The sequence below is a fragment of the Sminthopsis crassicaudata genome, chromosome 3 (genome assembly GCF_048593235.1).
Source record: "Sminthopsis crassicaudata isolate SCR6 chromosome 3, ASM4859323v1, whole genome shotgun sequence".
In the NCBI taxonomy this organism is placed as follows: domain Eukaryota; kingdom Metazoa; phylum Chordata; class Mammalia; order Dasyuromorphia; family Dasyuridae; genus Sminthopsis; species Sminthopsis crassicaudata.
The window spans coordinates 283,681,846-283,695,568 of record NC_133619.1 but is presented as its reverse complement, the minus strand read 5'-3'; the positions used below and the strand labels follow the sequence as shown (position 1 = coordinate 283,695,568).

The window sequence follows — 13,723 nt, the reverse complement described above, 5'->3', positions numbered from 1 at the left end:
ATTTTCTCCCAGTTTTCTGCTTCCCTTATAATCTGTAGCCAAGCCTTTCTTTCTGTAACTTGAGCTCCTATCTTGATTAAATACAGAATTTGTTAAAACTTCATATTATAGATTTCCCCATATTAATCAATTGAATTCAAATGACTTGAACTTTTGAAATCCAAAAACTGAAATGGTGAAAACCTTTTTTTTTTTTTTTAAAGAAAGTTATTCAGTGAAGAAGACTTTTATAAGCTATCAACCAAAGAATATTTAGGGTTCCATTTCTGTAGTGACATTATTTTACTTTTGGTAAATGAGAAAACCAAAAAATTTATCTGATTTTTGAAAGGCTAAACAGTTCATATAAGAAAGAATGTAAGGGTGAAATTTATTCTAAAACTCTTCTATCCTTTCATGTTCTATGCTATAATTGCTTCACATTGGCACAAAGTCAACAAATATTTGGTCAATGAAATTCTTTAAAATGTTGGTCTATTATATATTATTTGTTCCTCAATGTTCTAGCAACATTACAATCACTAACTATTCTTACACTATCAGAAGAAGGAAAGGAAAAGGGAAAGGATAAGAAGGGAAAGAGGAAGGAGAAGGGAAAGAAAGGGAAGAAGAGGTGGAAGAAGAACAACAAGAATGACAAGAACAAGAATAAAAAGAACAAGAAGTTATTTTTGTTTACAGAAGATTTTGTATGATATTATTGTTCCACCTGTCAAAATAAACCATTAGAATACATAGTTGGGAAAAACTAAACTATAGGTCATATACAATTTGGGAAATTTATCTTCCCCCATCCATTGTCAGCTGTTGGCCAAATGGATAGAATATTAGACCTGATTCAAGAAGACGAGTTCAAATTTGCTCTTGAACACTTTTTAGGTTTGTGGCTCTGTCCAAGTCACTTAAAATTTCTTTTTGCCTATGTTTCCTCAATTGTAAAAATAGGAATAATACACTTATCTTTAAAGACAGTTGTAAGGATGAAATGAGATAACATTTGTTAAAAAAAGGTAGAAAAATATAAATTGCTCATGGGTAGGCTGAGCTAATATAATAAAAATGACACTTCTGCCTAAATAGGTCTAATTGTTCAATGCCATATTAATCAAACTGCCAAAAATTATTTTAGAGAACTAATAAAAACAATAACAAAATTCAGCTGGAAGAACAAAAGGTCTAGAATACAAGGAAATTAATAAAAAATACAGAGAATGATGGCTTATATTATAAAGCAGCAATAATTATTATATTATACCTATACATAGCAGTATAGCTATCATATCTTTGGAGAAGATCTAGAAAATATTATGAAAGACAAAACGGACAACTTTGATTACATTAAATTAAAAATGTTTTGCACAAACAAAACCTACAGAAACAAGATTAAAAGGGAAATACAAAGCCGAGAAAAACATTTTTACAGCCAGTGTTGCTGATAAAGGCCTCATTTTTTTAAATATTAAAAACTGTGTCAAATTTATCAAACTACAAGTCATTGTAGTCAAAGGTTATGAACAATCAGTTTTGAGATGATGAAATTAAAGCCTTCTATAATCACATGAAAAAAATTCTCTAAATCACTATTGATTAGAGAAAAGCAAATTAAAACAATTCTGAGGTAGCACCTAATACCTCTCAAATTGTCTAAGGCGAAAAGAAATGATAATGATAAATGTTGGAGGGGATGTGGAAAAGCTGGGACACTAATGAATTGTTGGTAGAATTCTGAAATAATCTAACCATACTGGAGAACAATTTGACTACTGGGTCTGTATCCCAAGGAAATCATAAAGGATGATAAAGGACTCACATGTGCAAACATTTTTGTAGCAGCTCTTTTTGTGGTTGCAAAGAATTGGAAAATGAGTAGCTGCCCATCAACTGGGGAACAGCTGAACAAGTTGTTGTATTTGAAGCTAATGGAATATTATTGTACTACAAAAAATGATGAGCAAGCTGATTTTAGAAAGGCCTAGAAAAAAATTACATGAACTGATGCTGAGTGAAACAAGTAGAACCAAGAATATGTTGTACACCATAATAGTAAGAAAGTACAGTGATCAACTATGAAAGACTTGATTCTTCTCAGTGGTTCAGTAATCCAAGGCAATTCCAATAGACTTTGGATAGAAAATGCCATCTGCCTCCAGAAAAAAGAACTATGGAGCTTGAGTATAAATCAACATATATTATATTCATTTCTTTTCTTTCTCCTATGTTTTTCATAAAACAATGTGCATTTTAAAATTAAGTAATTAATTTTAAAAAGCACTTATCACAATTCCTTGAATACAACAGACGTTATATAAATCCTCATCCCCTTCTCTTATTTTCCTCTTCCCATTTTCTGCCCTGACACTAGGACACTGTATCCTATCAGTATTCCCCCATCTTTGTCATCCATACCCCAGTAAATCATTTATCAGTGCACTATATATATATATATATATATATATATATATATATATATATATATAAAACTGCACCATAATTTCCTTTCAGGGTCATCATATATCTATATGTATTGTGTAAGACATTAGATCTTTGAGACCACAGATTCTTTTTCTCAAAATGTTTGTTCAATAAGTACTCAATAAATGATTTTCTTTTTTTTTTATTATTATTCTTTGTTATAGGGATTCCTATCTGAGTGCAGACTGAGAGAATAAGGACATATCAGCAAATATAGAAGATATAAAAACAAAAGAATATAACACACACACACACACACATATATATATATATATATATATATTATTGTTCTTAAAATCCAAGAGATATTTCATTATTATTGCCTTAGAAATGATAAACATAATTACACTATTTAGGGAGAGTAAAAGAAGTAACATATATAACATACAAAAATACATGCATGGGGCATTCTATCTTCAGCTTATGTGTCTTTGCACAAATGTCCTGTCTTCACTATCTTTAAGAGAAAACTATTTCCTTACCTCCATCAGTTAGAATCCTCATTTTTCTTTAAAGTATAATTTAGGAGCTGCTTCTGAAAAGAGATCTTTCCTGTTCCTCTCCCATTCTCACTTAACATTCTCTCGCTCTTAAAATTACATTATATTTCTTTGAATAAACTTTTTTTTTTTGTATTTGTTTATTCATGTAAGCTTCTGAGAACAAGCTCTTTTTTTAATGGGGTGGTGGATGTTGCACGTGGCATTTTGTACATAACAGATGCTTCATAATTGTTTGGTGAATGGAATGTCAACACTTTTGCATATTAATATTTGTATATGAATATATATGACATTTATATAGTTATACATATGTATAGATGACATTTACATGGTTTTATAATACATATTCATGCAACAAGTGATGGCAGTTTTTGAAGATACTAATGTAATTAATTCAAATAGATCTGTAATATAGTATTCATCATACCTCTTGATGAAGGTCTTCCCACCAAGAATTAAATTTCTCTAGTTTCTCATTGATAAGTTCATCTAGGATTCCACCATCTGTTAGTGTCTGTGCTAGTTCTCGAATCTGATTTCGGTTTTCTTCTGGATGCTGCATTAAATTTTCAAGTGACTAAAAAAAATTAAAATACTTAATAAATATTTTCTTTTTAAAATATATTAGGAGTCATCACAATACTAAATATTTCATTCAATACACAGTCTAGATTCACATAGTTAAGATACAATCACTTAAACATTTTATTCAACTAATAAAACATATAATATCTCTGTTGATTTATTATTTTTATGTAATTAGATATAAATTTCTACCAAAATGTGATTTACCTTTTATGCTTCCAAAAAAGTTAGCTAGACTGTAAAAATCCAAATCCCAAGTTTAAATATACCAGATAGAAAATTATTCAGTGTGCTCATGCTCAATCTCCATCAGAATCATGAAATCATAGGGCGAGAAAATTCTAAGACATTGCTATTCAAGACTTCAGAGGAAAGAATTTAGATTAAACCTTGCTGACAAAATATATTGATTCTAAAAATTCCTGATAGGTTTTTATATTGAGAACACATACATACATAATAGTTTTCTCTATACTAATTAGAAGTAGAATGAAATAGCACAATATAGTTCAATTTCAAATAGTTTTTCCCCACAAATTCCAAATCGCTGCTTTGTATAATAGTCCCACATTCTTGTTATTTATTTCATGCTGCCATTTGGAGCATTTTTTCATATCTCCTATGATACCTTGCTCCATTGTTTGCCCTCTCTACTTCTTCTCTTCTATACTGGTTTCTTCCTCTTTCTTCATGGTAAAAAACAAAACAAAACAAAAACAAAAACAATACCAACAACCAACAACAACAAAAACAAACAAACAAACAAAAAACCAAACAAACATGGCATAGTGGGTTTCATTATCTGCTTCCATTTATTCATCACTTCTAAACTTTTGTAATTGGAATTATCTTCCCAACAACTTAAAGCAATTAGTTTCTAAAAAGCCATATATCTGTCTGTCCTTCTGTCTGTCTTTCATATACACACATATATTCTCTCTCTCTCTGAATGTTCAATATTGACTGAATGCTCAATCTTAATTTATAACTATCTGTCATATAATGCCAGCTGTACAGACTGCTAACATTCAACAAATTACAAAACTGCTCTTTCTGTCATGCCTAGTATTGTTAAGGAAGAACAGATCTCTATATCACCTATCTTTGAAGTACTCCCTTTTTAACTTCTCTCTCAAATCAAATATATATCACCAAATTCTATTGATTCTAACTCCAAACTATATAATTCATTTATTTTTTCTTTCATTTTTTAGTTTAATTTGCTTTATTCTGAACTTAAGAAATAAAACAATTATTTTCATAGAACAGAAAAAAAAACATGACTGTACATGACACTGTAAATCTATTATATACAACTTGATATTCCTTTGAAATATGCAATAAAGTTATTATGCAACCTTTTTTCCCCTTCCTACCCCATCCTATATTTGGCTACCATTAGACACAAATATGTATATAGCTATAAAATCATTCTATACACACTTCTATTTATCAATTATTTTTCTGGATGCAGATAGATTTCTCAACCAGTTTGTCTATTGCTCAATCTCACCAACTTAGATGATCTCCATGAATTTGTCCTTGATTCTAGAGCTAAGGTAATTTCTCTTTTCTTTATCCTCTCATAGAATTCAATTTTCACCTCTTTTATTCACTTACAATACTGCATCTTTCAGTGCAATTACTCAATGTGTATTTCTAATCTCCTACATTACAAGCTTACAGATAGCAGAGACTTTGTTGAATTTATCATTGCTTTTTCTCAGTGCCTTGCTCAATATTTTCACTTAGTTAAAATTATTCACATAAATTTCTTATTTAATGATCAATTTCAAGATTTTTCATCACTTTTGTTGGCCTAATTTGGACATTTTTCAATTAGTTAATTTCTCTCTAATATTATAGGTTTTAATACAGAATTCTAGGCATAGCCTAATAAGTCTAGAGCACAGTAAAACTATTATTTTCTTTAAAATAACTATTCTTATTAGTAAGAGTAAGTATACATTAGAGTTATAAGTGACCCAAAGATTAAGGGAGCCATATATGTTTTGGTGCAAGTAAGCTTTATGTAGGATAGACCATTATCTCCCTCTGTGAAAAATTTATAAGAAAACATGGATAACAAGTACATAAAAAGAGAAGTCTTGAATGAGTTAACATTTTTGCTGCTCATCAATCCATCAAAATATTGAGTATAAAATTACATTTGACTTCTTATTTTATACTTCAAGATACCTCTTCCTCACCTTGAAGGTGTAAACCTTTATATTTATCTTTATTAAATTTTTTCCTTATTCTATTTGATTTCTAGCTCCATTCTATCAAGATTATATTCTCACAGAAAGTTAGAGCTACCAGGATGCTTAGAGATGGTCTAGTTCAGCCATATTTTACAGATGAGAAAAATGAAGTGCAGAGAGACTATGTTTCTTTTTCTGTATCACTTGACTAGTAAACAATGGAGCTAAATTTAAAACCCAGTTATTCTGAATAAAATAGTTTAAAGTAGGAATTAAATCATACATTGAACTACTGCCCATAAAATTTCCTTTAAAATGCAAATATGTGGGAGAAATTTTATAAGGGAATTCAATAATGCTTTACTTTATGGGTAAATTTTGTGATTAAACACTGAGGCCAAGGGCAAACATTTGAATCCAGGAGAAAAAATTCTGACAAGACTAGGAAGTTTTGAGGACAAATGGTATGAAGCTGTGGTGTGTCAAAATGAAAGAGAAACAGGGTTCACCAAATTATATGCAAGTATCCTTGTTAGAATATATTGATCTAAAAAACTCACATATTTACATTAAATATGTTTTATTGTATTTTTGAAATTTTGTTGTCTTTTCCAACTTGATTTTTATCTGGTTAGAAGCACATTCAGATATTTTTGGGGTACCTCTGCTGCAAAGCTCTGAAAAAAGTAGGTAGAGACAGGACACACTTTGTGTCTGGTGTGTGTGTGTATGTGTTGTGTGTGTGTGTGTGTGTGTGTGTGTGTGTGTGTGTGTGTGTGTAGATGAATGGGGAGGGAGGAAGGAGTAGAAAGAGAACAAAAGAGAAAAAAGAAATATAAAAAGAAAAAGTGACTAAAAATGAAACAGAGAGAAGAAAGCAGAGAGAAGAGAGTGAGAAAGCACAGAGAAGGAATGAGGAAGAGAGAGAGAAAGAGAGAGAGAGAGAGAGAGAGAGAGAGAGAGAGAGAGAGGAAGAAGAAAAAGAAGAAGAAGAAGAAGAAGAAGAAGAAGAAGAAGAAGAAGAAGAAGAAGAAGAAGAAGAAGAAGAAGAAGAAGAAGAAGAAGAAGAAGAAGAAGAAGAGAAGAGAAGAGAAGAGAAGAGAAGAGAAGAGAAGAGAAGAGAAGAGAAGAGAAGAGAAGAGAAGAGAAGAGAAGAGAAGAGAAGAGAAGAGAAGAGAAATGAAAAGAAGATAATGAGGGGAGGATTAAATATCTTATGCCCTGAAAGAGGTGAGAACTATGGGGTGAGATATTTTAAGTACAATGCTTATTATTATACTATTGAGAGTTACAGCACAAGAAGGCAACAAATACTCTAGATTATTGGGGGAAGGAGAAAACATTGCCCATTAGTGTGAATAAGATAAGGCTCCATGCCTGTGACTCAATCTTCTGAATCTTGACAGATGACAAAGAATCTGAAAAACAAAGTTGAGAAGGCAGCTCATTCCAGGCATGAAGGACAGCTAGCTTTGTGTGAATGCCTACAAGTCAGTTTCAAGTTTAGGAATCAGTTCATAGTCTGATTTAATCAAAACAAATATTTCATGCAAAGAAGCAATGTCCAATAAAGTTGAAAAGGTACTTGGGAGCCAGTTTGTGAAGGGCGTATAAGAATTATCATTTTCTCATAGAATCTACCAAAGAATCATAGGAAAATTATTTTGGAAGCTGTATAAAGAAGGGATTAGAGAAAGGAGAGAGGAGACAGACATACCATTTTGCATAATATTGAAAGAATGAACAGGGAATAAGAGTGGCATTCTGAATTAGATTGGTGGTGTGAGTAAAGAGAAGGAGAGACAAAGTCACGATGACAGTAGAAGTGACAAGAATCTGGTAGGTAGAATGAAGAAAATAGAGAAAGAAAAACTATCCCACTCCCACAAAAGCTATTCAAAACTTTCTTCATTCCTCAAAACTACCATCCCACCCCATTTACTTTCCTAACCAGCGGTTGATCTTCTTCCATAATCAACTTTAAGAAAAGGCACATTAGTACAGCATATCCTCCTCTATTCCTCCTCATTTTTCAATATTCAGAAATCTTCCCTTACTCTCTCACTATAGTCTCACAATAAGAAGTAGCCATATGAAACACACACACACACACACACACACACACACACACACACACACACACACACATATATATAGCTTTGATTTCATCCCTTTCAGTTTTCTCCATAAGATTTGCACCAACACCATTCTCTGTCTGTGTCCCCATCTCTATCTTTTCTTTTTCTTTATCTTCTTTCTCTTCTTCCTGCTCTCCCTGTTCACTTCTCTATAACTTTCTCCCTCTTTTTCACACATTTAGCCTTATCTTAGCTATATGTTTCTTCTTTCCTGCCTATATGGTCATAATGTCCTCCCTAACAACAAACAACAAACATAAAACAAACAAAAACTCTACATGATCCTTCCATCCTTGCAAATTATCAATTAGATCTCTTCTTTAGAAACAATCATCTCTATGATTTTTTTCTCTTTTGCTCTGATTTTTCTCTCCCAAAATGATTCATAAAGCAATGTAATAAATAAAATTACTTCAATAAAAAAAAACAAATCTAAACCTTCTATCCCCACTTTGTTTCTTCTCATTTGCTTCTAAATTCCTTAGGTATCTGAAGCACTAGACTTCACAAGAGAAACAGGAGCTGGAAATCTGAATTTGGCAGTAATTTGTACATATGTGATATGCATAAAATCTATTGTATATAGGAAAGCACAATCTGTTCTTTTCTTTGGTGCAATGAGGCATTCAAATACAAATTTCTGTTCAAAAGATCAGCTTTGTTCTTATCAGATTTAGCAGTAGATGGAAGATTCATTTAGAAGATAACTTCTTTCTACTTCAGTATGGCATGCTCAAAAAAGGCCTCTCCTCACTCAAAGTAATCAACACTTATTCAGTGGGTTTGAGAAATCCCTTAGGAGAGGACTCTTTTTATCATGTGATCATTTGCTTACAAGCTAATCTGCTCCACTGCCTTGATTAACATTTTTAAGATATCTATGATGGGAAGTCAGTCTTTCCCAGACTGTTTTTGTAGATATGTTCAAGGCAATCTCAACATCCCAATATACATTCTTGTTCTTGCCTTTATTTTCCCTCCTCTCCTGAAAAATGCCAAATTTTATATTTCTCATATAAAAGATGTACTTATAATAAATTCTTTGCTAAGTCCTTTTCAGAACTAAGCCTGTTATGAGGTACTCTCCTCCTTCTTATAGCACCTTCCCTTGCAATGGTGTCTTTCTTTTTGCTATAGCTAACTCTATTAGCTTGCTAAATTCCTCTGTGTATTTAACCTGCACTCACACTTCATGCCATATTTCTTTAGTGGCTTCTTCCAAATCTCTTTCTTTGCTAACCCTATTGCTCTCCCAAATCTATTTCATATTTATTACTCCAGGCGCCTACTCTTCATTGTGTCAGTAACCTCTTCTAAATAACAAATAATGCATTTAAAAGCATCACATCATATGACAAAGATTGTTGCTGTTGTTTGTTCTTCATTCTTGATGACAATAATAACATCAGGGAGGTGATTCCAACACATGCAAGTGAACTGGATTTGAGTGAGGGAGGGCTGTGCAAGGTCACCAGACTCTCTTTCTCATCTGGAACCCTCTGGGTCCAGTAGCAAGATATGGATCAGGATGACTAGAGGTGGTCCTGGACACAGTGGGAGACTTTGACCTTTATAAGTTAAGGTCTTTAACAGATCTCAATTTAACTGATATAACCATCCATTCAGTGATTAAGTCTACTTAAGAAAGAAATGAGGCAAAAAATGGCCTTTTGAAGATTGAAAGTTGTCAATATTGTCTAAAAATGAGCAAGCTGAGACAAACATTTGAGTTAGACATGACATGGTCATCCAATGAAAAGGACATTTTCTTTTTCTGGCCTATGAGTCATCACATCCTTCTATAAGACTCTATCAATAATGAAACAGAGAACTGAATAAGGCATAGTAAATTACTTCAGTAAACTCCAAATGTGCATGAAAACAATTTTGAATTAATTTTAAAATTTATACTTATCTTAGTTTGGGGATATTTCCTTTTTTTTTTGTGATTCTATACATTCATCATATCATATGTAATGATGTTGAACTTACATCAAGAGCTTCAGAAATTTCCTCAGCTCCACCTGGGATGTTTTCAGTTGCTTTAAGTTTGATTTCTACCTCAGTTAGCCACTTGTTTTCAGTCTCCAAGTATGACAGTAATTCACACCAACATGCCCAGACCTCCTAAAAATAAACAACAGCCACCATTATTTCAATCTAATGCGTAGAAGTGATTAACTCTCAAGAATGCATTTTAAGTCTTCGAAAATACATGCATGATTTTTGCTCTAATCCTATATTGAACTAATTTTTGTTCAGTCATTCCAGTCATGACCAGCTTTTCATGAACCCATTTGGGGCTTTCTTAGCAAAGATACTGGGATCATTTGCTATTTTCTTCTCTAGTGGATTCATTTTCTCAGACAATCGGTGGTAAAGTGACATGCCTGGGGTACTGCAGGTAGGAAGTACAGAAGGTTGGATTTGAAATCAGTTCTCTTGATTCCAGACCCAATCTCTATTTACTAAACCACTGGCAGCCTCCAATGTCTCTCTAAATCCTTCTTTAAATCTTTCATTCATTTGCAGGATAATGGAAGCCAACTTTTCTTATGTTACAGTATTTCAAAAATATGTTATCTTTGGTCATCCAGCATCCTTATGGTAATAGGTATGCTAAGGAGATAACTTTAGTTTAACAACTTGAAAAATATTAAAACTAAATTCAGAATACCTAGATTTGCATCTACCTCTTGCATTAATTGTCATATAGCTTTTGCCAGGACCTTTTCCCTTTTAAGTCTCAGTTTATCATCTATAAAATGGGAATGATAATACTTATACAATAGTATAAGATTATATCTTTAAAATATAATTTCCTAGGGGCAGATGCTCATTCTCCATGTAAAAAACATATTATGAGTACTCAGTAATTAGCAATTAATGACAAGTAGGTATACATAGGATAATATTTAAAAAATTTTAAAACTGGAAATAACTTATTTGAAAAATAATAACAAAAAACCTTTAAAATACACCCAATTTCCCCTCTTATTTCCATATCTTTGTAGAGGCTATTTGTCCTGCTTAGAATGCATTCCCTTATTTCTTCTGCCTCTTAAAATCCTTCAAAATGCTTTCCTCAAAGTTCAGTTCCTATAACAATATTTTCCTCCAATGTCATCATTTTATTGCTCTCCATTCCTTTCCATTTGTTAATGTTTTCCCCCATAAAACAAAACAAAAACGAAATGTCCTACCTTTTATTCAGCCTTTTAAAATATTTTTTTGTTTTCTCTAATACATTATAAACTTATTGAAAACAGGGCTTATTACATTTTTGTAGCCCTGGCATCTAGTACAATGTCTAGATGCTTAATAAGAGTTTTTATTTTTTTTCCTTTCACTCTTAGTTCATACTTCAGTACTCAAATTTTTGTGATTTTATTGGTATGTTTTATCCTTCCATCAATGCAGATTATCATCTTTGCATACAGTTCTTATAAGTAGTGGCTGAAAAACATTATTATGGCAAATCTAGTAATCAACCTCTTTTGAATTAAAACAAGCTGGTCATGAGCAAATAGACACATAGTTTATTAGCAAGCACATTCTCAGAACTTGTCTGCCATGGTAATAATTTCTTGAATTTATTCTCTGTTTTCATAGCTTTTAAGTACCTCCAGTTCACTATAAAGAAATGAAGTAGAAAAATGGTAAAGATTAGTACTATCCTATTCAAAATTGCAATATCTAGCTTAGTAAGATAAATCAGAGAAGCCACAGAATAATCATTAAATAAATAAACTCAAATACTTTTTATCACTTTAAAAGTTTTTATTTTAAAAAAGATATTGATTTGACTATAATCTCTTAATCTGCCTTCAGTCTTCCACCACTCAAGAAATTCTGAGATTCCTAGTGGAGGACAGAGAAGAAATCCTCTGCTATCTTGGCACCATGTTTATTACTGTCATATGGCTCTACGCCTGGCACTCAGATGAGTGAACTTAAACCTAGGTTTCTGCTTCTTCTGTTTTGTGTTTTTTAGTTGGATCATAAGTGACTAAGCAGCAATTCTGAGATGGATATTTCCAACTTTAGAAGTCACCTTGTGAATTTGATAATTATAAAGATGTTCAATCTTAAATTAAAGTAATTTTATTAAAATGTTAATATTAACATATTAACCAAAATTAATGATTTAATTTTCAAATTAAATCCACTGCCTATCACTGGACTTTGATTACTTAGTGTAAATGTACTCATTTACATCCAATTCATCCTTGAGTTAAAACATCATCCTGTGATGTCATTGTCCTCTTTAAAAATGAAGAACTAAAAACAAAAAATTCACTGCAGTACGTTTAAATCAAGGACATTAGTGACTGAGGAAAAAAAAAGTTCAGAGTCTTGGACTGGATTACAAAAAGACATAAACCTAGAAGGAGTGGTTTGGACAATACATATACAAAGACTCAGATATAGATGTCTAATATATAATTGCTTCTAGATGTAAAGAATATCCTTTAATAAATCTCTCTAGGATATATAGAGTCTGGTACATAGGTTGCTGTAGACACTGGGTTACCATATACTCAGTTCAGAGAGGCATTCGCCACCAAATGAAGTAATTGAAACAGGCATAATAAAGTGACAATCTTTTCATTTAAAAATTATTCCAACTCAGATTTTATATATTTAATTTGGTATACTGAATAGCTCTAATTTAAATCTTTACAGAAAAGACCCAATGGATAAAAGAAAATCATTGTCAAGGTTATGATATGCAAATAAATGGAGTAGGTTTTCCATATAAATAAAGAAGTTATAGAGTAGATCCCTTAACATGTATTTCAATAAGCAGTTCATATGGACAAGTTAGGCTCAGAGCTAAGCAGAAGGAGAAAACCAAAATGGATTGTCTTTACAAAACTACAAATTCTATTAATGACTTCCATCTTCCCTTGTGGGGGATGGAGGAGAATTTTTTTTTTTTAAACTACTAACATTCTACTAGTAAGATAAGTGAGAGAAGAAAATCAACAGTCTCCAAAGAATTCTATAAGAACTTCACAGGAAATGGCAATGGAAAAGAGAATGGTAGGTACAAGCCAGCAGCAAACATGTAAACAAAGAGGAACTTTTAAAAAAAATATATTATAAAAGTCATTAAAGAAACATGTAGCAGGTAGAGGAAAAAAGGCTGGTTATGTAGACAAGGCACATTGTAGGTGGTCAGCCAGAGTGCTCAATATCAGATTAAAGAACACTTTCAGCAATCTGAATGGACCCCCCCTCCAACACTGGCTTGCAGCAACTTATGGAAGGACACAGACAAAAATTTCACAGCAGAGACATATATAGATAGATGATGATGTCCATCAGTAGATAGAACTTCCAAATGGATGTGATCATAGCTCCATTTGAGTTTGAACACAACTTAGAACTATAAATATAAAGATTACTAGACCAAGGGTTGAATTTATTTTTCAGTGTTCTGACTGCTTGACACCCTGTACTTTTTTCCAAATACAAGGTGTTTCACAAAAGATAAATGTTTTGTGCTTTTGGCATAATACAATTTTCAAGTTGCATATCATCATTTTTATTCATGACACCATTAAAGTGTAAATGCACTTGACCATGCCAACTATGTATTCAAATATACGTAGTTCAAGGTACAGAAGGGTACATGATGAAATGACAATATATTTACAGGAAGATGGCAAAAACAATTTTCTCTTTATAGAAACTGTCAAGAATAAAAGAATCATATGATACAAGGCAATAGTTTTTGTTTTTAAAATTACAATGGGGTGCTTTTTAGAAAACTTTCTTATATGTGAGGACATTTATGATTTTCTTTGATGCATAG

At 32.0% G+C, this 13,723-nt stretch overlaps 1 protein-coding gene across 1 annotated transcript in view; it reads right to left on the bottom strand.

Moving 5' to 3' along the window:
- DMD (dystrophin) overlaps nucleotides 1–13,723 on the bottom strand; it is a 2,117,885-nt gene that overhangs the window by 1,341,763 nt on the left and 762,399 nt on the right. Inside the window, 2 exon segments of the mRNA XM_074300855.1 lie at nucleotides 3,403–3,552; nucleotides 9,895–10,029. Of these exon segments, the coding sequence (XP_074156956.1) occupies nucleotides 3,403–3,552; nucleotides 9,895–10,029 (285 nt within the window).